General features: G+C 44.9%; 1 protein-coding gene across 1 annotated transcript in view; it reads left to right on the top strand.

Annotated features, from left to right (window-relative positions):
- LOC115482215 (keratin, type I cytoskeletal 18-like) overlaps positions 1-25,078 on the top strand; it is a 93,334-nt gene that overhangs the window by 49,736 nt on the left and 18,520 nt on the right. Inside the window, 1 exon segment of the mRNA XM_030221837.1 lies at positions 17,816-17,944. Within this exon segment, the coding sequence (XP_030077697.1) occupies positions 17,816-17,944 (129 nt within the window).

Genomic DNA, 25,078 nt, shown 5'->3' with positions numbered 1-25,078 from the left:
GCCCCTTTGCCCCGCCAAATGAACTTGCCAATAAGGGACCTAAACAAGTGCTCTTCTCTCCTGAGAACCCATATCGGGGCTACTTGTAGTGGATATAAAATCTTTGGTAGTAAAACCATCTTCACAAGGGCTACCCTTCCCATCAGCGAGAGGGGCAGATCTTTCCATTTATCACACAGCCTTTTTATTCTATCCAGGGCCTCAACCACATTTCGCTTATAAAATGCTGATGTGCTGATGCTCAGAAAAATCCCCAAGTACTTCATTGCCCCCCCTACTGGTTGTATAGGGAGCCCCCCCCCCCCCATCCCAGGATCCCCCCGAATCCCTGAAAGCGGTAATAATTCCAATTTATTGTAGTTCGCCCTCAGCCCCGACAGGTCTCCAAAATCCCGCACTATATCCAGAGCCCTCCTTAAATCCCTAGGTGCATTAGCCACATATAACAAAATGTCATCCGCATACAAATTCACGCGTAGTTCCTTACTGCCCACCCGAACAAACTTTAATTTCTAGTGCTGATAGTATGAATGAGCTAAATGGTATAAGTACATAGAAAAAAATAGCATGCATGAGCTTTCTTAATGCAAAGCTATATAAATCTAAGCTGGGAACATAGGGCTAGTTGTCAGAACTTGGGACAGAGATGGGAGAATATCTGGACGTCAGGAAATTAAGTAAAAAAAGATAAATGCCTTTCATGAATGTAGAAGTCAGACATAAAATATGTGCCCAAAGTATTGCCAATGAAGAAAAATACTGACAGAATAAAAAGCTTTAGCCAGCTCCAACATATCTGTCCCATTGATAGCAGGGAGGAAAATCCAATAGCCATTATTCAGAAGTACATTGATATTTACATTGATATCAAACCCATTTTTGGGATACTGTGGGTTATAAATGCCATAATAATAACAATAATAACTGTCTCTTCTCAATAGGTGCTCTCTGTTGGGGGCACCAAAGCCACAATGACAGCTGTTCATGAGGAAGTCCTCAGAATATTTGCACTTGATTTCGGACAGACTTAACTCAGGGGCGTAGCCACAACACATCTGACTTCCAAGAGCCGCCAGCAGTGTAAGAATCTCTGCCGCTGCTGCCAGCTGACCCAGAAGTCTTCTCTCTGTCATGTCTCCCCCTCCCCAGCTCTGATGAATATTCCTCTTCATAGCATGGGAGGAACATGGCAGAGGGAAGGTTTCCGGGTTAGCCGGCAGCAGCGGCAGCGATTCTTACATGATGCCTGTGACTCTTTGAAAAATGCTGCGTGGGGGAGGGGTGGTAGGAGAGAGGGAAAATTGTTGGGTATGGGAGTGGATGGGAAGGAGAGGAGGAATGAAGGAGAGATGCTGCACAGGGTGGAGGTGTGGTAGGAGAGAGGGGGAAACTGTTGGGTAATGGGGTGGATGAGAAGGAGAGATGCTGCATGGGGGGAAGGGATGGTAGGAGGGGAAATTGTTGGGTGTGGAGGGTGGATGGGAAGAAGAGATGCTGCATGGGGGTAGGAGAGAGGGAAATATTTGGGCATGGGGTTGATTAGGAAGGAGAGATGATGTGGAGGGTAGAAGAGAAGGAAAATTACTAGATATGAGAAGGGAGGTAGGGGAAATTATTGGATGTAGGATAGAGTAGGGTGGGGAGAGGGAGGGAGAGATGCTGCACAGGGCAGTGAAGAACAAGACAGGAAGAAATGTTGGAAGAGATGCTGCATAGGTGAGGTGAAGGACACGAGAGGAAGAAATGTTGGACCTGGGAGGAGGGGAAGGGGAGAGATGCTGCACAGGGAGTAGAGGAATGAGACAGGGAGAAATGTTGTACATGGTGATGGAGAGGAGGGAGAGATGGAGGAATGCTGCACAGAGGAGAGAGGGACGAGACAGGGAGAAACGTACATGGTGGTGGAGGGGAGGAAGAGATGGAGAGTGTCATGGCTCCACCATGACTGTTGTACAGTGGAGGCTGGTGTCAGGCTCACCTGCTCTCCCATGTGGATATGGATGCCACTTCCAGTGGCCTGCGTGTCTGCCCTACTCTTCAGGCATGCAATAATTTCCAGGAATCCTGCATCTGGATGACATCACACCTGGGCTGCATTTAATGGTGGTCCGAATTTTGGCTGACACTTTCGTATCTACCGCATCCTCCTTGTGAAGATCATGAGTGGATGTTAGCTACCTGTTCCAGTAAGCCTTGCTCTTTGAGAGCTCTGCTCCAACTGTTCCAGCGAGCCTTGCTCTTTGGGAGCTCTGCTCCATCTGTTCCAGCGAGCCCTGCTTCTTGTGAGTCCTGCTCAAACCCATTCCAGTAAGCCTTGCTCTTTGGGAGCCCTGCTCAAACCTGTTTCAGTAAGCCTTGCTCTTCAGGAGCCCTGCTTAACCCATTCCAGTGAGCCTTGCTCTTCAGAAGACCTGCTCAATCTGTTCCATTGAGCTCTGCTTAAACCCGTCCAGTGAACCTTGCTCTTCGGGAGCCCTGCAAGCCCCACCAGCGACCTCCTCTAAAGGTGACCAAAACTCCCTTCTACTAAGCTTGGCAGATGGTGGCAGCATCCTTGAGTCACCGACAACTAAGCATGCATGGGGTACTGGAATTGGTGGTTCAAGGAATTGCTGCTGCTGCTGCTTGCCAAGCATAGTAAAAGGACCATCTACGGAGGAAGTCTTCAGCTGACAGAGCTTGGGGATCCTCATAAGTACATAAGTTTTGCCATACTGGGAAAGACCAAAGGACCATCGAGCCCAGCAACCTGTTTCTAACACTGGCCAATTCAGGTCACAAATACCCGGCAAGATCGCAAAAATGTACAAAACATTTTATACAGCTTATCCCAGAAATAGTGGATTTTCCCCAAGTCCATTTAATAACGGTCTATGGACTTTTCCTTTAGGAAGCCGTCCAAACCTTTTAAAAACTCCGCTAAGCTAACTGGCTTTACCACATTCTCTGGCAACGAATTCCAGAGTTTAATTACACATTGAGTGAAGAAAAATTTTCTACGATTCATTTTAAATTTACTACATTGTAGCTTCATTGTATGCCCCCTAGTCCTAGTATTTTTGGAAAGCGTGAACAGACGCTTCACATCTACCCGTTCAACTCCACTCATTATTTTATAGACCTCTATCATATCTCCCCTCAGCCACCTTTTCTCCAAGCTGAAGAGCCCTAGCCGCTTTAGCCTTTCCTCATAGGGAAGTCGTCCCACCCCCTTTATCATTTTCGTCGCCCTTAAGTACATAAGTACATAAGCACCGCCATACTGGGAAAAGACCAAGGGCCCATCAAGCCCAGCATCTCCGACAGCAGCCAATACAGGCTTCAAGAACCTGGCAACCCCCCCCCCCCCCCCCAAAAAAAAAAAATTAATAATGTTCAATGGACGTTTCCCTCAGGAATCTGTCCAATCCCCCCTTTAAATTCCGTAAGGCCAGCTGCTGTCACTACATTCTCCGGCAACGAGTTCCAGAGTCTAACTACACGCTGAGTAAAGAAAAACTTTCTCCTATTTGTTTTAAATCTACCATATTCTAGCTTCATCTTGTGTCCCCTGGTTTTGTTGTTGTTTGAAAGTGTAAACAAATGCTTCACATCTGTCCGCTCTACTCCGCTCATTATCTTGTAGACTTCTATCATATCACCCCTCAGCCGCCTTTTCTCCAAGCTGAAGAGCCCTAACCTTCTCAGCCTTTCCTCATAGGGAAGCCGTTCCATTCCCTTTATCATTTTCGTCGCCCTTCTCTGCACCTTTTCTAATTCCTTTATATCATTTTTGAGATGTGGCGACCAGAATTGGACACAATACTCGAGGTGCGGTCGCACCATGGAGTGATACAACGGCATTATAACATTATAACTGCTCCTTTTCTAATTCCACTATATCTTTTTTTAGATGCGGCCAGGGGAGGGGTGGGGAGTGGAGAGAGAGGGTGAATGGCAGAGAGAAATTTTTGTGTCTATCCACTTTGGGCTCAGGCCCACCCAAAATTGGCTAGCTGGCTATGCCACTGACTTAACCACAGTAATGACAGCAATGTCCATTTCTGTAAACTTGCAGAGCAAAATAAGGCAACTGATATCTGCACTATGTTCCCCTCCCCTGAAGCTCTCCCTTCTCCTTTCTGCAATAGCTACACGTCTTGCAATTCAGTGGCATCTGTCTAGAGGGCAAGTGACCAGATGTGGAAAGAATGAAGTAAAGCAGTAAAGCTTAGGTGAGAAAAGCTGCCCCATGAGTATCCCTCATAGTTTCCACTACATGTCTTCCAGTAGAGACTCATGGCTCAACTGCTACAGTATTTACAAACAAAAGAATATAAGAATAGCCACACGGGGTCAGACGAATGATCCATCTAGCCCAATATCTCTATCCATACTGCTTGTTAAAGTTCTTTTTTTTTGGTGGGAGGGGGTTAGTGACCACTGGGGGAGTCTGGGGAGGTCATCCCCGATTCCCTCCAGTGGTCATCTGGTCATTTAGGGCACTTTTTTGGAACTTGTTCGTGAAATAAAAGGGTCCAAAAAAAGTGACCTAAATTCTTGCTAAAAACGGCTATTTTTTTTTTTCATTATCGGTGAAAGCCACCCATTTCTGTTCGGCTGATAACCACACCCCAGTCCCGCCTTCACCACACCTCCGACACGCCCCCGTCAACTTTGGCTGTTTCCGCGATGGAGTGCAGTTGAAGACGCCCAAAATCGGCTTTTGATTATACCGATTTGGCTGCCCACGGGAGAAAGACGCCCATCTCCTGATTTGGGTCAAAATATGGGCGTCTTTCTCTTTTGAAAATAAGGCGGCAGGTGTCTTTAAATAAAAAGCAGACAAAAGATTGCAAATTAACTGCTGAGCAAGATGTAAATAGGAACAACAAACATAGTTTGAAACGTCTATATGCGAATGCCAGAAGCCTAAGAAATAAGATGGGAGAGTTTCTATATTTTGCAATAAATAAAAAATTAGATATAATAAGCATCTTTGAGACCTGATGAAAAAGGATAACCAGTGGGACACTGTCATACCATGGAACAAATTATATTGTAGTGATAGGATGGATCAAATTGGTGGAGAGGTAGCATTGTATGTTAAGGAGGGCCTTGATTCAAATACATTGAAAATTCTGTAGGAAACAAAACACATCTTGGAATCCCTATGGATTGAAATTCCATGAGTAAAGGGGAAAAGGATAGTGATAGGAATGTACTACCGTCCATCTGGCCAGGATGAACAGAAAATGTATAAATGTTATCAGAAATTAGGGAAGCTAACAAACTGGCGAAAACAATAATAATGGATGATTTCAATTATTTCTAATATTGATTGGGTAAATATAATATCAGGGTATGATAGGGAGGTAAAATTCCTTGACGAAATCAAGGACTGCTTTACGGAGCAGCTGGTACAGGAGCCAACAAGAGGACAAAAAATTCTAGACCTAGTCCTCAGTGGAGCGCACGATCTGGTGCAGGAGGTAATGGTGGTGGGGCCGCTTGATAACAGTGATTATAATATGATCAGATTTGATATCAGCTTTGGAGTAAGTACACACAGGAAATCCAATACATTAGCATTTAACTTTCAAAAAGGAGACTATGATACAATGAGAAGAACGGTGAAAAACAAAACTTAGAGGAGTAGCTGTGAAGGTCAAAAATTTACATCAGGCATTGATGCTGTTCAAAAATACCATCCTGGAAAAGAAGGAAGAAAGACCAAATGACAGCTGGCATAGTTAAAAAGTGAAGTGAAGGAAGCTATTAGACCTAAAACAAAATCCTTCAGAAACTGGAAGAAGGATCTGACTGAAAATAATAAGAGGCCTCAAATGCTAAGGAAAGCTCCTTTGTTAGTCACCCAACTTAAGGGAGCAACCTTTCATTCATCATAGGCTAAAAAACCTCTTAGATGTTGCAAAAAACCTCTTAGATGTTGCAATCTTACACTTGAACCTGATTGATATCTTAAAGGTTCTAAGGTGCACTTATCTCAACAGCTGTAGTCGTAATTCACCGGTGCACCTTAGAACCTTTAAGATATCAATCAGGTTCAAGTGTAAGATTGCAACATCTAAGAGGTTTTTTAGCCTATAATGAATGAAAGGTTGCTCCCTTAAGTTGGGTGACTAACAAAGGAGCTTTCCTTAGCATTTGAGGCGTTTCCTCGTTTAACTACAACATAATATACACACAGAGTAATTGGATATCTTGGTATGCTTTATCGTGGATAGATTTTGAGGATAATCCAAGCCTTGATTTGATATTTAGAGTTATGAAAATATTAAGAAACAGCATAAGGAATGGCAAGTCAAATGCAAAGCTGGCAAAAGAATCAGTTGGATCGCTAGATTACCGAGGGGTAAAAGCGGCACTAAGGGATGACTAAGCCATAGCAGAGAGATTAAATTAATTCTTTGCTTTGGACTTCACCGAGGAAGATTTGGGAGACATACTGGTGATAGAAATGGTATTCAAAGCTGACCAGTCAGAGAAGCTGAATGAAATCTCTATAAACCTGGAAGATGTAATGGCACAATTTGACAAATTGAAGAGTAGCAACTTGCCTGGACCAGATGGTATTCATCCCAGAGTACTGATAGAATTGAAAAACTAACTTGCAGAACTATTGTTAGTAATATATAATTTATCTTTAAAATCAAGCATGGTACCAGAAGATTGGAGGGTGGCCACTGTAACTCCGATTTTTAAAAAAGGTTCCAGAGGTGATCCGGGAAATTTAAGACTGGTGAGCCTGACGTCAGTGCTGGGCAAAATGGTAGAGACTATTGAAAAGCATGGATAAATGAGACAAAGACAATATGGATTTATGAACAGAAATCTTGACTCACCAATCTATTACATTTCTTTGAAGGGGTGAACAAACATGGATAAAGGTGAACTGGCCACTATTGTGTATCTGGCTTTTCAAAAGGCATTTGACAAACTACCTCATGAAAGGCTCCAGAAGAAATTGGAGAGTCATGGGATAGGAGGTAATGTCCTATTGTGGATTAAAAACTGGTTAAAGGATAGAAAACAGAGAGTAGGGTTAAATGGTCAGTATTCTCAATGGAGAAGGGTAGATAGTGGGGTTCCTCAGGGGTCTGTGCTAGGACCACTGCTTTTTAACATATTTATAAATGATCTAGAGATGTAAGTAACTAGTAAGGTAATTAATTTTGCTGATGACACAAAGTTATTCAAAGTGGTTAAATCGCGAGAGGATTGTCAAAAATTATAAGAGGACCTTATGAGACTGAGAGACTGGGCATCCAAATGGCAGATTACGTTTAATGTGAGCAAGTGCAAAGTGATGCATCTATAGCTACTTAATGCAAGAATCCAAATTAGGAGTCACCTATCAGGAAAGGGATCTAGGTGTCAATGTTGACGATACATTGAAACCCTCTGCTCAGTGTGCGGCGTTGGCTAAGAAAGCAAATAGAATGTTAGGTATTATTAGGAAAGGAATGGAAAACAAAATGAGGACATTATAATGCCTTTGTATTGCTCCATGGTGTGACTGCACCTCGAATATTTAAAGGCTAAAGCAGCTAGGGCTCTTCCGCTTGGAGAAAACACAGCTGAGGGGAGATATAATAGAGGTGTACAAAATAATGAGTAGAGTGGAATGTGTAGACATGAATCGCTTCTTTACTCGTTCCAAAAATACTAGGACTAGGGGGCAAGCAATAAAGCTACAAAGAAGTAAATTTAAAACAAATTGGAGAAAATATTTCTTCTCTCAACGTGTAATTAAACTCTGGAATTCATTGCCAGAGAATGTGGTAAAAGCAGCTAGCTTAGCGGGGATTTAAAAAGGTTTGGATAACTTCCTAAAAGAAAAGTGCATAAGCCATTATTAAGATGGACTTAGGGAAAATCTACTGCTTATTTCTAGGATAAGCAGCATAAAATGTATTTTACTGTTTTGGGATCTTGCCAGGTACTTGTAAACTGGATTGGCCATTGTTGGAAATAGGATGCTGGGCTTGATGGACCTTCGATATGTCCCAGTATGGCAACACTTATGTTCTTATTTCTAAGTTGGAGTATATAGCACTAAATGAAGAGGTAGATACAATAGGCATCTCAGAGACTTAGTGGAAGGATACTATCAGGCTTATTTTTGAAAGAGAAGGGCGCCCATTTTTCAACACAAATCGGGAGATGGGCGTCCTTCTCTCAGGGTCGCCCAAATCGGCATAATCGAAAGCCGATTTTGGGTGTCCCCAACTACTTTCCGTCGCAGAGACGACCAAAGTTCCCGGGGGTATGTCGGAGGCATAGCGAAGGCGGGACTGGGGCATGCCTAACAGATGGGCGTCCTTGAGCATTAATGGAAAAAAGAAGGGCGACCCTGACGAGCACTTAGGCGACTTTACTTGGTCCATTTTTTCTTACGACCAAGCCTCAAAAAGGTGCCCGAACTGACCAGATGGCCACCGGAGGGAACCGGAGATGACCTCCCCTGACTCCCCCAGTGGTTACTAACCACCTCCCACCCCAAAAGAAACAACTTTAAAAACTTTTTTTGCCAGCCTGAAATGTTATACTCAGGTCCATCGCAGCAGAATGCAGGTCCCTGGGGGGGAGGTATGTGTGTGTCAGCAGAGACATAGCGAAGGCATGGACGTCCTTCTTTCAAACATTTTGGATATCCTGAACTGCCTCCCTGTCACGCCACTGCCGACGATCCGGAGTAGTGAGCCCTTGGACTGCTGCCAGAGATTGGCAACAGCAGGAAGACCTCCCCACAAGGAAGTGCGAACTACACCAACAGACTGGACAGGAACCACAAACTAGAACAGACTTGGCTTGGCTGGTCTGGAACCACAAGCTGGAGCGGACTTGGCTTGACCGGACTGGAACCACAAGCTGGAGCAGACTTGGCTTGGCTGGTCTGGAACCACAAGCTGGAGCGGACTTGGTTTGGCTAGACTGGAACCACAAGCTGGAGCGGACTTGGCTTGGCTGGACTGGAACCAGATTGAAGTACTCAGCAAGGCAGACACAAACGGGGAAGGGCTAAGGCTAAGGACAACCAGGGTGGAACAAGCAGGCAGGGAACTATAGCAGAAGACAGACAGATCAGGGACACAACAAGGAACTGGAGCTAGGCAGAGCTGATACAGCAGCAAGGAACTAAAGTTAAAGACACACAGGGCTGAAACAGCAGGAGGGAAACTAGAACTGACAATGAGCAAAACAGCACCAAACAGTAAGGAATTGAAGCTAGGCAGAGCAGATACAGCAGCAAGGAACTAAAGTTAAAGACACACAGGGCTGAAACAGCAGGAGGGAAACTAGTATTGACAATAAGCAAAACAGCAACAAACAGAAGGAACTGAAGCTAGGCAGAGCAGATACAGCAGCAGGGAACTAAAGTTAAAGACACACAAGGCAAAAACAAACAGAAGAAACTAAAGGTAAGGACACACAAAGCAGATACTAGCAGAGCTAGCCAGCAACAAACACTCTTAGACAAAAGCACATCTGAAGACCTCTGTTGCCAAGGCAAAGCCTGAAAGTTCTCAGGTGCTTAATAAAGGAATTATAGATGATGTCACCGGTGAGGCTGGGCAGCAGAACTACCAAGGCAAGTCGGGAGAGCTGGAACATCAGGACCACAATGAGACCTGGAAGCCACCTGGGAAACCGAAAAAACAGTCCACTGCAACCATAAGACCTGGTCACCCGGAGGCAAGGCGAGCGCAGGCATAGAATACAGTCACAGTCGTGACACTCCCCCCCCCCACCCCCCCACAGGGACAGCCAAATTTCAAGGGAGTGGAGTGGAAGAGGGACAGAGGCATAGTGACGGACGTCCTTCACCCATACTGTAAAAAAAAAAAAAAAAGACATCCCTGACAAGCACTTGGACATTTTCACCTGGACTTGTATTTTTCTAAGGTTGTAGATGGCAATTTTTTTTTTGTTACATTTGTACCCCGCGCTTTCCCACTCATGGCAGGCTCAATGCGGCTTACATGGGGCAATGGAGGGTTAAGTGACTTGCCCAGAGTCACAAGGAGCTGCCTGTGCCTGAAGTGGGAATCGAACTCAGTTCCTCGGTTCCCCAGGACCAAAGTCCACCACCCTAACCACTAGCTTGTCTGTATGTATGAAGCCGTCTTTGGCATGCGCAGAGCAGCCACGCATAATGCTTGGCTACTCTGCACTGGCTTCCCCTCCTTGGGAAGGAAATTGTGTGCAAATGAGCTAACAGTGAGCAGCTCATTTGCATGCGATTTCCTTCATGCATGCCTGTTCCTTTCCGAATCGCTAAGGGATCGGTAAGGGAAGGGCTTTTTCCATTCAGTTAGTGCATCAGTTAGTCCACTGCAGTGCCCCCTAGGGTGCCCAGTTGGTGTCCTGGCATGTCAGGGGGACCAGTTCACTACGAATGCTGGCTCCTCCCATGACCAAATGAGTCGGATTTGGTCATTTTTGAGATGGGCGTCCTCGGTTTCCATTATCGCCGAAAACCGGGGACGACCATCTCTAAGGTCGACCATCTCAATGTTTATTTATTTATTTAGATTTTTCTCACACCTTTTTTCAGTAGTAGTTCAAGGTGAGTTACATTCAGGTACACTCTAAGGTCAACCTACGTTATCGAAATGAAAGATGGACATCCATCTTGTTTCGATAATACGGGTTTCCCCACCCCTTCGCCAGGACGTCCCCATTCGATTATGCCCCTCTATATTATCAGGCTAGAAATTATATTGCAACGATAGAGAGGATCAAATTGGAGGTGGCGGGTGGGGGGGGGGGAGAATTGTGCTATATGTTAAAGAGGGAATTGAGTTAAACAAAATAAATATTCTACATAAAACAGCAGTGTGGAATCCTTATGGATAGAAATTTCATGTGTGAAGGGAAAGAGTATACAGTTAGAGCTGTACTACCATCCACTGGGACAGAACGGACAGATGAAGAAATGTTTACACAAATTAGGAAGCCGGCAAATTGGGCAACATTATAACAATGGGTGATTTCATTTACCCCAATATTGACTGGATAAATGCTACATCAGGGAGCACTAGGGAGGAAAAAATCTTAGATGTAATGAATAAGTACTTCTTGGAGCAACTGGTCCAAGAACTGACAAGAGAAAGAACTATTTTAGAACTAGTCCTTAGTGGAATACATGGCATGGTACATGAGGTTACAGTGTTGGATCCACTGGGAAACAGTGATCATAACTTGATCAAATTTGAGCTGATATCTGGAGTGAAGTCACTAAAGAAATCTACAGTAGCAGCGTTTACTTTTCGAAAGGGTGACTATGACAAAATGTGGAAAATGGTTAAAAAGAAGCTAAAAGGGTCAGCTGCAAAGTTTAGGACTTCAAATCAGGCATGGAAGTTGTTTAAAAATACCATCATGGAAGACCAGATCAGATGTATCAACAAAGGTGGAAAGAAGAGCACACGACAGCTAGCATGGTTAAAAGGTGAAGTGAAAAAGGCTATTAGAACCAAAAGAGCCTCTTTCAAAGAATGGATACAGGATGTGAATGACAAAAATAAGAAGCAACATAAGCACTTCCAAGCTAGATACAAAGCATTGATCGTGAAGGCCAAAAGAGAAAATGAAGAAAACTTGCCGGGGAGACGTGAAGGGGCATAATCGAAAGGGACGCCCAAGTTTTGATGAGGACGTCCTCGCAAAACGTCCCGATGGAGGGGCAGGGAAACCCGTATTATCGAACAAGATGGACATCCATCTTTCTTTTCGATAATAACGGTCGGGGACGGCCAAATCTTGAAATTTAGGTCGTCCTTAGAGATGGTCGTCCCTAGACTTGGTCGTTTCTGATTTTCGGCGATAATGGAAACCAAGGAGCCAACATTTCTAGTGCACTGGTCCCCCTGACAAGCCAGGACACCAACCGGGGCACTCTAGGGGGCACTGCATTGGACTTCATAAAATGCTCCCAGGAGCATAGCTCCCTTACCTTGTGTGCTGAGCCCCCAACCCCCCCCCCCAAACCCACTACCCACAACTGTACACCACTACCACAGCCCTTACGGGTGAAGGGGGGCACCTAGATGTGGGTACAATAGGTTTCTGGTGGGTTTTGGAGGGCTCGTTGTTTCCTCCACAAACATAACAGGTAGGGAGGGGGATGGGCCTGGGTCTGCCTGCCTGAAGTGCACTGCACCTACTAAAACTGCTCCACTGACCTGCATACTGCTGTGATGGTGCTGAATATGACATCTAAGGCTGGAAAAAATATTTTTAAAGATGTTTTTTGAGGGTGGGAGGGGGTTAGTGACCACCGGGGGAGTAAGGGTAGGTCATCCCCGATTTTCTCCGGAGGTCATCTGGTCATTTCAGCCACCTTTTTGTACCTTGGTCGTAAGAAAAACAGGACCAGGTAAAGTCGTCCAAGTGCTCGTCAGGAACGCCCTTTTTTTTCCATTATGGGTCGAGGATGTCCATGTGTTAGGCAAGCCCAAGTCCCGTCTTCGCTATGCCTCCGATATGCCCCCTTGAACTTTGGCCGTCCCTGCGATGGAAAGCAGTTGGGGACGTCCAAAATCGGCTTTCGATTATACCGATTTGGACGACCCTGTGAGTATGCCCATCTTCTGATTTGTGTCGAAAGATGGGCGTCCTTCTCTTTCGAAAATGAGCCTGAAAAACTCATAGTATCACCTTTTTTAGATTCATTGGAAGCAGAAAGTCTGTGAGCGAATCAGTGGGACCGTTAGATCATGAAGAAGCAAAAGGGGCATTCAGGGAGGATAAAGCCGTAGCAGACAGATTGAATGAATTCTTTGCTTCGGTCTTTATGGAAGAAGATGTAAGAGATCTACCTGTACCAGAAATGGTTTTTAAGGATGACGATGCAGACGATGCAGAGGAACTGAAAAAAATCACTGTGAACCTGGAAGATGTACTGAGCCAAACAAACAAACAAAAGAGTAATACATCACTTGGACCGGATGGTATACACCCCAGGGTACTGAAAGAACTCAATTGCTGATCTGCTGTTAGTGATCTATATATGTTAAAATCTTCCATAGTACCTGAAGATTGGGAGAGTGGCCAATGTAAACACTGATTTTTAAAATGGTTTCAGGGGGTGATCCTGGAAATTACAGACCGGTAAGCCTGACTTCAGTGCTGGGGAAAATAATGGAAACTATTATAAAGAAAAAATTTATGGAACACGTAGACAAACATTGTTTAATGGGACAGAGTCAGCATGGGTTCAGCCAAGGGAAGTCTTGCCTCAACATTTGCTTCATTTCTTTGAAGGAATAAATATTTATTTATTTATTTGCGGTTCATTTGTATCCCACATTTTCCCACACAAGCAGGCACAATGTGGCGTACAGAAAAATTAGGAAAATTTACAGTTTAGAAAACAGTGTAAAGCTAACAAAGAATAAACAAGGGGAGCAGTTGCTAACAGTAGAAAACTAAGCAGGGTGGGGGTCACATTGGGACTATCAATCAGCTGAGTAATCAGGGGAGTACGTTTTAGCAAAGAAGTAGGTTTTTAGCAATTTCTTGAAGAGGATGTGGTCCGTTTGCATTTTGACGTGCTGCGGAAGTGCATTCCAGTATTTAGGACTCCAGTAGCGGAAAGAAGAGGTGAAATCAACTTATATTTTACGCCCTTGCAGTTCGGGAAGTGTAGTTGGAGATATGACCAAGCAGCAGGTGTGGCATTCCTTGGTGGAAGATCAATCAGGTTAAGCATATAGTCCGCGGGAAAGACCATAGATGATTTTGTGGGTTATGGAGCAGATTTTTAAAAAGAATGTGTTCCTTTACAGGCAGCCAATGTAAGTTGTAACGCAGAGGCTCAGCATGTGCAAATCGCCGCTTTCCCAGGATCAGTCTCGCGGCAGTATTCTGGACTGCCTGGAACTTTTTAATAAAGAGACCTTACAGCCCGCATAAATCCTGCTGCAATAGTCAAGGTGGGACAGGACCAACCAATGCACAAGGGTACAGAACAGCTCTGTGGTAAGGAAATACCTTATGCGCTGGAGCCTCCACATAGCACTAAACATTCTTTTGGAGACCAAATGCACATGATCATCTAATTGCAGGTGCTTGTCCAGATTCACTCCCAAGAGCCGCAGATTGTTGGAAATTGGAATAACAGAATCCTTGACGGGAAGCGTTATGTCGGATATTTGGTTATGGGTGGACGAGAGTATAAGACATTGAGTTTTTTCCTTATTTAGTTTAACGGTGGAGAAGCTAGCTTCAATGAGATGAGTGATTTCGGATATGGTGGTATGAAAAGGGATGTAGATGGTAATATCATCAGAATAGATGAATGGATGTGGCTAAAGGTCAGTCGATTGATGTAGTTTATCCAGATTTTCAGAAAGCTTTTGACAAAGTTTCTCATGAAAGACTCCTCAGAAAATTTAAAAGTCATGGGATAGGAGGAAATGTTCTGTTGTGGATTAGGCATTGGTTATTGGACAGAAAACAGAAGGTTAAATGTCCATTTTTCTCAATGGAGGAGGGTGAATAGTGGAGTGTCACAGGGATCTGTACTGGGACTAGTGCTATTTAACATTTAGGAAATGATCTGGAAATTGGAACCACGAGTGAGGTGATTAAATTTGCAAATGACACAAAACTATTCCAAGGGATTGTGAAAAATTGAAGGAAGACCTTAGGAAACTGGAAGATTGAGCATCGAAATGGCAGATGAAATTTAATGTGGACAAATGCAAAGTGGCACACATAGGGAAAAATAATCCAAATAATAGTTACCTAATGCTGGGGTCCACCTTAGGAATCAGCACTCAAGAAAAAGATCTAGGTGTCATTGTAGACAATATGCTGAAATCTTCTGCCCAGTGTGTGGCAGTGGCCAAAAAAGCCAACAGGATACTAGGAATCCGGGCTTTTTTTGATGGGGTACTTGGGGGTACTGAGTAGCCGGCACCTTTTCCACGTCTGCTAAAATTGACCCATGGTCCTCGTATTTTAATGAAAGAGTTCAGGCTCTACACACTAATTCTGCTTTGTCACAGATTCTGTGACTGTTTGCAGGGGGCTTGGATATTGTGGTGTGGGTCCCTCAGTGATCACCCCACCCCTGAAGGGTGGCCTGGCATTTGAGTACCGGCACCTTTTTCGTTAGAAAAAACGCACTTGTAGGAATTATTAGGAAAGGGATGCAAAATAAGACCAAGAATATTGTAATGCCTCTGTGTCGCTCCAAGGTGCGACCTCACCTTGAGTATTGTGTTCAAAAAGATAAAACAGAATTAGGAAAGGTTCAAAGAAGAGCGACCAAAATGATAAAGGGGATGGAACTCCTCCCATATCAGGAAAGGCTAAAGAGGTTAGTGCTCTTCAGCTTGGAAAAGAGGCGGCTTAGGGGGGATACGATTGAAGTCTATAAAATCCTTAGTGATGTAGAATGGGTAAAAGGCTTGCCATATGCCAGTCCAGTACTACCACCGGAATACTGCAGGAACCCAGCAGTAGGTCCCACCCTCAGTGAACGCCATTTCTGGGGCAATAAAAAGTACTCCCCGCTGAAATGGCCGCATGGCAAGTGGTTCATTTACCGCGTAACCATTTCTTTTCCAGAAAAAAAGACAGCCTTTTACCCACTGGGTAAAGGGGGGCCTCAGCCGCATCAAATCACGCGCTGATGCTAGCACAGGCCCCCTTGTACTGCAGCTTGGTAAAAGGACCCCTGAACGTTTGGAAACTTTTGTAAGCAATTATCTCATTATATTGAATCATACTCATGTTTATATCATCACAATTTGGTTTTGAACCCAGCACAGCACTGAATCTCTTTACTAACCTTGACATCAGTTGTTCATAGCTATTTATGTAAGGGCAAGCAGTTACTCTTATTAGAATATGATGATATATTTGCTGCTTTTGAATCAGTGGATCAAAGGTTGTTGATGACAAGCTTGAGTGAATTCAGTGGGTTCTGTTTTGAATTGGTTTAATGAGTTTTTGTGTAATCGTTCATACTGTGTTTGGAAAAGTGGTGTTCAGTCCAATAGCTGGCGTTCGGATTGTGGAGTGTCCCAGGGTTCTCCTCTATCGCCTATCTTATACAACCTTTTTATGAGTACCCTTGGATCTGTTTCTTCCAATAATGGAGAATGATTGTTTTCCTATGTGGATGACATTTTGATGTTGGTGCCAGTATGTAATACTTTGGAAGATACATTTGATCGGGCCTCAGATTTTATGGATAAAATTCAGCATTGGGCCCTGGCAAATATGCTTCAATTAAATCCCACCAAAACTAAAGAGCTCTGGTTTTCTAATTCTGTGTTGACTATTCCTGATATAATACCATTGCCAGATGGAAAAACTTTAAAGGTGGAAAGACAATCCTGGATTTTAGATATAATACATGACTGTTTGTTTATAGATCTCAAGTAAAAAATGTATGGAGGTGAACAATTTGCCATATGAGACAATTGTGACTGCTTAGGCCCTATTTTTCTGAGTCACATTTCAGTATTGGTCTAGATGATGGTACTGTTTCAACTGCATTACTGTAATTCCCTTATGTTGAGTGCCAAATTGCTATATATGTTGATACAAAATACTGCTGTACGTTTAGTTTTTCAGGTGAAAAAAATATAACAGATATCTCAATATGCTAGTAAATTACATTGGCCTCCTATTAGGGTTCATATTATTTTTAAATCGGCTTGCTTGATTTTCATGTTTTAAATGGTAGTACCACGGAATTGTTAATTTCATCTTTTTCAAATTTATTTTGTTTGCGGATAATTTTATATTAAAGCTTCCTTCATTTTCTGGTGTTCGATGGAAATGTCATTTTGAAGCTATGTTCTCTTTTCAGGCTATTACGATTTGGAATGCGCTCTCTTTCAGTATTCAGTCTGAGTTTAATTATATTCAATTGTGTAAAAAACTGAAGACATTTTTATTTGATAAATTCTGATTGTTTCTATTTTTGTTTGTAGTTCCTCTTGCTGTTCTGAGTCTTCTTTGTTGTAAACTGCCTTGAACCTCATGCTGGGAGTAGTGCGCTCTATAAATTTCAGATTAGATTATTCCAAAAGGACAAATACAAAATGAGGGAAACGTTCATCTACTGTCCAATTTTCAGGCAATACAAATGTGAATTTACATTGTCACATTACATTTAAGAAGAATCATGCATAAGGCAGATGATCATATGCTTTCTTCTGTCATTTACTCATTAACCCTCTAATTCTATACCAGTATGCTTAGTGTTAAGTGCCATATGCATGTGTATATTTATAGAATACTAGCACTCACATCTCCAAATGTGCCAGTGCTACCTGTGCTCACAACAGTATTCTGTAAGATACGAGCATAAATGCCTTAGTTTGCAAATGCAAGGGGGCATATTCTTGGGCAGAGCATAGACAGGACCAACATTTATGTACACAGTTTACATACTGTAGGTTATGTGCACACCTGCCCCTTGTAGGCACACCCATTTATGCCTGCCACAGTCCAGGTGCAAGTGGGCATGCCTAAATGTAAGCATATTTCTGCTGTCTTACAATAGTATTCTATAATGGCATCTTGGAGCACAGATGTCATTGTAGAATTGGTGTTCAGCACATAGCATTGGCAAGCCTAACTGGAGATGCCCAACAGGCCTGAATAATGCAGTTAATGGTGAGTATTAAGGTAGAATTTTTCTCAAATTTACCCCTGTGAATTTCTCCTCTATCGAATGTTGATCAAATTAATATCCTTGATACATGAGCCATAACAGTAAGCCAACCTGGAGAGTTAATAGATAAAGTGACCAGCTTTAATTTTATGTATCTTTTGGTGATAGCTGGCAGAAGATACAGAGAGAAGAATGGAAAAAGATAAAGCAGCTTTAAAGGATGCCAGGGCAGAGCTGAACGAAGCAAGACGTCGGTGCCAACATCTACAGATGGAAATTGAAGCTCTTCAGTCTTTGGTAAGATTGGAAAATCGTGCTAACTTAGACAGTTCTGAATTTTAAACTCCATGCTTAGATACAAAGTAACCCTCTACCTAATTTTCAGTAGAAAAGGACAATGCATAACTGTTGTTAGAAATCTTTTCAGAGATACCAGGTACGTGCATACTTTGAACCTGCTTTTTGCATAAATAAAACTTCAACAGAAATAAAGCATTCAGATTTAAAAATCCAATCTACGTAATTATTTTCCTCTCCTGACCTAACAACACCTCTCAAAACACTTCCATGCAGTCCATTTAAGAGCATACATACTATGGAAGACAACAGGGAGGACTGTACCAAGATACTGGCCCATGGTTTTTTTTTTCATACCAGCCCATCCAGCCCATCTCTCTCTCTCTCTCTCTCATCCCCTTCCCTCCCCTACATACCCTTTATATTCAAAACCATTAACTGACCAGGAATGGCACCTTTCCGGTTAAATGCTACATAGCCGGCTATCCATTGATATTCTGCAGAGCATAACCGGCTATCTCCTGCTGAATATTGCTGGTTAGCAGCTAGCAGGTAGCTGTCCACCAATTTTTAAAGCTGGTTTAGCAACCATATTTGGCCACATGAAAACATGGGATATCTTTGGCCAGTTTAAGGTAATCAGCTAGTGCTGAATATCAGTTTAGCTAGTTATCTTTAAACCAGCCAAAAATAAACCGGATATTCAATGCTGGTCACCATTAAATATCTGGGCTTAGCACCAACTGCAGGAGTTAGCCAGTCTAACTCCTGCAGTCTAAATATTGGCCCCATAGAAAATAACTGCAAACAAAGACCATATGATCTATTCATACCATCAACTATTCTTTCCTCTCCCTTAGAAGTCCTATGTGTTTGTCCCACACTTCCTTGAATTCAGATATAAACTTTGTCTCCACCTTTTCTGTAAAGAAGTATTTTCTTAGATTACACAGAGGCATATTTTCAAAGCACTTAGCTTTCCAAAGTTATGGAACTTTGGAAGGCTAAGTGCTTTGAAAATATGCCTCACAATAACACACAGTAACACAGTAAATGACAGCAGATAAAGACCTGCATGGTCCATCCAGTTTGCCCAAGCATGCGGGCCCAGCCACACATGCTTCAACGCTGGTTGTCAAGTCTCCACCATGCCAACCGTATAGGCAGCTAAACATGATCATCCCCAAGTATTACTGACAGTACTGAACTTACCAGTCAAGATGTCCTCTTCTGTCTGTTGAGCTGCACAGCACTCTCAATCACAGCAAGTGACTGTTTTATTGTCACTTGCAAAGTTACTTACCTGTAGCAGTAATTGTCTGGGCTTTATAACAAGCCATAAGAGCTTCTGTGGAGAGCGAGACACACTCCAACATGCATGAGCTGGTGCTTTTCCACCCACCACTCATGCGCAGCTACCGCAGTTAAATGCTTCAGCAAGAAAAATTAAAAATAGGAGACAACTCCTAAAGGAGGTATATTGTAAGAACATAAGCTCCGCTGTCCTTGGAGAATACCTGCTACAGGTAAGTAACCGCTTCTCTGAGGACAAGCAGGGCATTAATTCTCACAAGTGGGGAATCCCTAGCATCCAGGCTCACAGAAAACAACAAACATTGGTCAATTGGACCTCGTAATGCTGAGGACATAACCCAGATCGACCTTAAACTATATACAAACTGAGTGAGAGTACAGCCTGGAACAGAATAAAACAGGCTTAAGGGGGTGGAGTTGGATTCTAGACCCCAGATTCTGCAACAATGTCTGCCCAAACCGACTATCACGTTGGGTATCTTGCTCAAAGCAGTAATGAGATGTGAATGTGTGGACTGAAGACCATGTCACAGCCTTGCAAATTTCTTCAATGGAAGCTGACTGCAAGTGGGCTACAGATGCAGCCATGGCTCTGACATTATGAGCCTTGACATGACCCTCCAGTGTCAGCTCAGCCTGGGCATAAGTGAAAGAAATGCAATCTGCCAGAAAATTAAGAGATTTTACACTTCCCGATGGTGGCCCCCATCCGGTTGGTATCAAAAGAAACAAAAAGTTGGGAGGGCTATCTGTGGGGCTTTGTCCACTCCACTTAGTAGGCCAATGCTCGCTTGCAGTCCAAGGTGTGCAAGGTGCTCTTGCCAGGATGGACATGAGGTCCGGTAAAGAATGTTGGCAAGACAATTGACTGGTTCAGATGGAACTCTGACACAATCTTTGGCTGAAACCTAGGATGTGTGCGGAGGACTACTCTGTTGTGATTAAACTTAGTTTAAGGTGCATCCACCACTAGGGCCTGAAGCTCACTGATTCTACAAGCTGAAGTAACAACACCAAGAAAATGACCTTCCAGGTCAAGTACTTCAGATGGCAGGAATTCAGTGGCTCAAAAGGAGCTTTCATCAGCTGGGTGAGAACGACATTGAGGTCCCATGACATAGGAGGAGGTTTGACAAGGGTCTTTGACAAAAGGAAACCTCTCATGAAGTGAACAACTAGAGGCTGTCCAGAGATGGGCTTACCCTCTACATGCTGATGATAAGCACTAATTGCACTGTGAACCCTTACAGAGTTGGTCTTGAGACCAAACTCGGAAAGGTGCAGAAGGTATTCAAGCAGGGACTGTGTAGGACAGTAAACAGGATCTAGGGCCTTGCCCTCACACCAGACAGCAAACCTCCTCCATTTGAAAGAGTAACACCTCTTAGTGAAATCTTTCCTGGAAGCCAGCAAGACTCAGGAGACACCCTCTGACAGACAAAGAGAAGCAAATTCTAGGCTCTCAACATCCAGGCTGTGAGGGTCAGAGATGGAAGGTTAGGATGTAGAAGAGAACTCTTGTTCTGTGTGATGCGGGTTGGAAAACACTCCAATCTCCATGGTTCTTCAAAGGATAACTCCAGAAGAAGAGGGAACCAGATCTGCCGAGGCCAGTAAGGTGCAATTAAGATCATGGTCCCGTGGTGTCACGGTTGTGCCCAGGTTCCTTGCGCTCAGTCATCTCGCCCCCCGGTGGTTAGACCTGGTGGCTGCTGTGAACTGATGGCTTACCGTTTCCCATGTTCCAGAGGATATGCTGGTCCATTCCGGATCTTCCAGCCTTCCAGAGTGTTTTGGGAGTTTTTTGGAACTAAGCAGTACCCGTACCTGGTGAACTCCCTTGTATGCTGCCTTTATTAACCACCTGGGAAGGTCTCTAGTTTGCCTTGCAACAGAGGTCCTCAGAGGAGTTTCCTTTGGTGAGAGTTTGTTGCAGTGCTGCTGTGCTATTTCTCGATTGTGGCTTTGACCCTGTTTGTCTCCTGGTTTATTCTTCTGTCTGCTGCCCGCCCAGATCCGGCTTGTTTTCTGGTTTATTCTGCTGCTTGCTGCCTACCTGGAACCTCAGTGTGTTTTCTGGAAGTTACCTGCTGTTCGCCAGCCGGCTGCTGTTTCCTGCAGTTCTGCCTTCCAGCCTTGTCCGGTAAGTCCTGTTGGCCGCCTGCACCCAGGGGCTCAACTCCTGTGGAACGGCGGTCAAGTGCAGGTGAAGTTTGGGCTGAATTCCTGTCCTGCTTGCTCCAGCTTGAGCTGCCTTGGCTGCAGTCTCTGCGTGGTAGTTCCAGTTCTGGGTTTGCTGGTACGTCTGTTCTGCCTTGTCTGTGTTTGGGTGATTCTCCTGCCGCTGCCTCCCCGCAGCAGTGGCCCAAGGGCTCACTAACCCCAAGGTTCCACGAGAGACGTGACAGACTGCAAGGCCATGAGCTCGGAGGGATCATCCATTGTGCAGGCGCTGCAGGAGCATGCTACTGCCCTCCACGCCCTGGGGGCACATATGGACCAGCTAGAGAGACTTATGTCATCATCCCTAAAGGCAGCAGCAGATGCTTCTAGTTCAGGTCCAGCATCAGCAAGAGCTCCGGCCACGCCAGGGGTCCGTCTGAAGTCACCACCTAGATACGACGGCAATCCCAAAGACTGTAGAGGTTTTCTCAACCAGTGTGAAATAATTTTTGAGCTCCAGTCCCAAGATTTCCCCACTGAGAGAACCCGGATAGCTTATATTATGTCTCTATTGTCCAGTCAAGCATTAGCTTGGGCGTCACCTCTTTGGGAGACGGACGATCCAGTGCTTCATGATCTCCAGGGTTTCCTGGATCAATTTAAACGAGTTTTTGAAGAGCCTGGGAAGGTTACTTCCGTAACTTCTGCACTCTTGAGACTCAAGCAAGGAACACAGACCCTGGGTGACTATCAAGCTCATTTTCAAAGCACTTAGCCTCCCAAAGTTCCATAGAAACCTATGGAACGTAGCCTCCCAAAGTGCTTTGAAAATATGCCTCTATGTGATCAGGTTCCGCACTTTGGTTTCTGAATTAGCCTGGAACAATGAAAGTCTGATTGCGACCTTTTGGCAGGGATTGGCACCGCAAATTAAGGATGAGCGGGCTGGACATGAACTTCCCACCAGGTTGGATGAGCTAATCAAGATTTGTAATATGATTGATATTCGATTCCAGGAGCGTAGCCAAGAATGGCGTTCCATAGAAAAGATAGGTATTAAGACACCTAGCCATCAAGTTTTACTACAGACTTCTCATCCGCAGGAGGTTCTCCCCCCCCCCCCCCCCCCAACAACCACCAGTAGAACCCATAAAACTAGGTCATACTCCTCTCACGATTCAAGAGAAACAGAGGTGTCGGACCCTCAATCTTTGCCTGTATTGTGGTGATACGGGACACTACGCGGTCAACTGTCCACAGAAACTCGGATCCGTGGGGCCAGGTCTGACTGCAGGCACAGTAATAAGTCAATCTTCTAACCTTCTGCGTATCAAGTTCTTAATGTTAGCAGTGCTCAACCTAGGTCACAGACATGAGCATACTGAGGTCTTTCTGGACTCCGGGGCGGGTGGAAGCTTTATAACCGCGTCTCTAGTCCATCGACTTAACATTCTGACACAAGAATTACCTAAGACCATCCCGCTCTTTTCAGTGTATGGAAGCATTCAAGGATATGTAAACACTCAAACGGTTCCCGTGAGCTTGCGGATTGGCGATCACAGAGAGGACATTTACTACTACTACCACTACTACTTAGCATTTCTATAGCGCTACAAGGCATACGCAGCGCTGCACAAACATAGAAGAAAGACAGTCCCTGCTCAAAGAGCTTACAATCTCTCTATATGTCCTTCCCTCAGCAGTGCAGCCCATTGTATTGGGTCTTCCATGGCTACAGAGACACAATCCGGTCCTGGACTGGGGAAAGGGTGAGATATTGGACTGGGGTGAGTCTTACAGAAAACTTTGTTTTATCCCTGACACCGATAGTGTGGTCGGTGAACAGCCGGACCAAGACTCAGATGCGTGGACGGATATTAGTGACTCCCAGGACTCTAAGACTTTTACGAGGGAAATGACCTGCGCATGTGCGTTACCCCAGATCAGCCAGTGCCAAGCGGAATCCGGTAATGTGCCCAGGCCCCAGAGCCCAGCCAACAGGAGTTCTAGGCCGACTCCTTGGGGCCGGTGGTCCCGCACCTTACGTAAAAAGCCGACCCCAGGCACTAAGCTTCAGGACAATCCGGAGATCCGGAGATCTAAGAATCAGAAGTCTAGCTCACAGCAAACCATGGCCCATAGCTCTACTCCAGCGCCGGGCACTCAACCCAGCTCTGTGGACAAAGCCCAGTCTCGCCGTCAACCGGCCATCTCATGACCCGCGCCTAATGATCTGGACATTGGTGACAGCCGATTCCACCAAGAAGATCCAGGGAAATCCAGACCTCCCGAGAAGTCCAGGGAGGCCTTAAGGGGGAGGTACGGTTGTGCCCAGGTTCCTTGCTCTCAGTCACCTCGCTCCCCGGTGGTTAGACCTGGTGGCTGCTGTGAACTGATGGCTTACCGTTTCCCATGTTCCAGAAGATATGCTGGTCCGGTCCGGTCCGGATCTTCCAGCCTTCCAGAGTGTTTTGGGAGTTTTTTGGAACTAAGCAGTACCCGTACCTGGTGAACTCCCTTGTATGCTGCCTTTATTAACCACCTGGGAAGGTCTCTAGTTTGCCTTGCAACAGAGGTCCTCAGAGGAGTTTCCTTTGGTGAGAGTTTGTTGCAGTGGCTTTGACCCTGCTTGTTTCCTGGTTTATTCTTCTGTCTGCTGGCCGCCCAGACCCGGCTTGTTTTCTGGTTTATTCTGCTGCTTGCTGCCTGCCTGGAACCCTGGTGTGTTTTCTGGAAGTTACCTGCTGTTCGCCAGCCAGCTGCTGTTTCCTGCAGCTCTGCCTTCCAGCCCTGTCCGGTAAGTCCTGTCGGCCACCTGCACCCAGGGGCTCAACTCCTGAGGAACGGTGGTCAAGTGCAGGTGAAGTTTGGGCTGAATTCCTGTCCTGCTTGCTGCAGCTTGAGCTGCCTCGCCTGCAGTCTCTGCCTGGTAGTTCCAGTCCTGGGTTTGCTGGTACATCTGTTCTGCCTTGTCTGTGTTTGGGTGATTCTCCTGCCGCTGCAGTGGCCCAAGGGCTCACTAACCCCAAGGTTCCACGAGAGATGTGACACATGGGTCTTGCTTGAGTTTCAGCAGAGTCTTCCCCACAAGAGGAATGGGAGGATACACATGCAGAAGACCTGACCCCCAATGCAGAAGGAAGGCACCTTACGCTAGTCTGTCATGGGCCTGAAGCCTGGAGCAGAACTGAGGGACTCTGTGAGTCAGTTGAGTAGCAAAGAGATCCACCAAGGGGGTGCCCCATTCTCGGAAGATCTTGTGGGCATTGCCCATATTGAGAGACCACTCCGGTTGTACAATTCTGCTCAGTCTGTCGGCCAGACTGTTGTTTTTGCCTGCCAGATAAATGGCTCAAAGGAACATGCTGTGCTGGCGAGCCTAGCACCACATCCAGATGGCCTCCTGACACAGAGGGTGTGATCCTGTGCCCCCCCGCTTGTTGGTGTAATACATTGCAACCTGCTTTTCTGTTTGAATGAGCACACTTTGGTTAGACTTAAATGTCAATGGCCAGTTACCAGCAGAAGGCAATTACCCACACAGCATTTCTATCACCAGGACTTGTACTTCTGATCTTTTATTAAGCTTATTTAATCTCTGTGGGAGCAGAGTTGTGGTGGGAGGAGTTTTCTATTTAACAATGTTGACGTTAGTCA

This window comes from Microcaecilia unicolor, chromosome 12 (genome assembly GCF_901765095.1).
Source record: "Microcaecilia unicolor chromosome 12, aMicUni1.1, whole genome shotgun sequence".
NCBI lineage: Eukaryota > Metazoa > Chordata > Amphibia > Gymnophiona > Siphonopidae > Microcaecilia > Microcaecilia unicolor.
The sequence above is the reverse complement of the archived record's forward strand: the minus strand, read 5'-3'. Positions and strand labels throughout refer to the sequence as shown.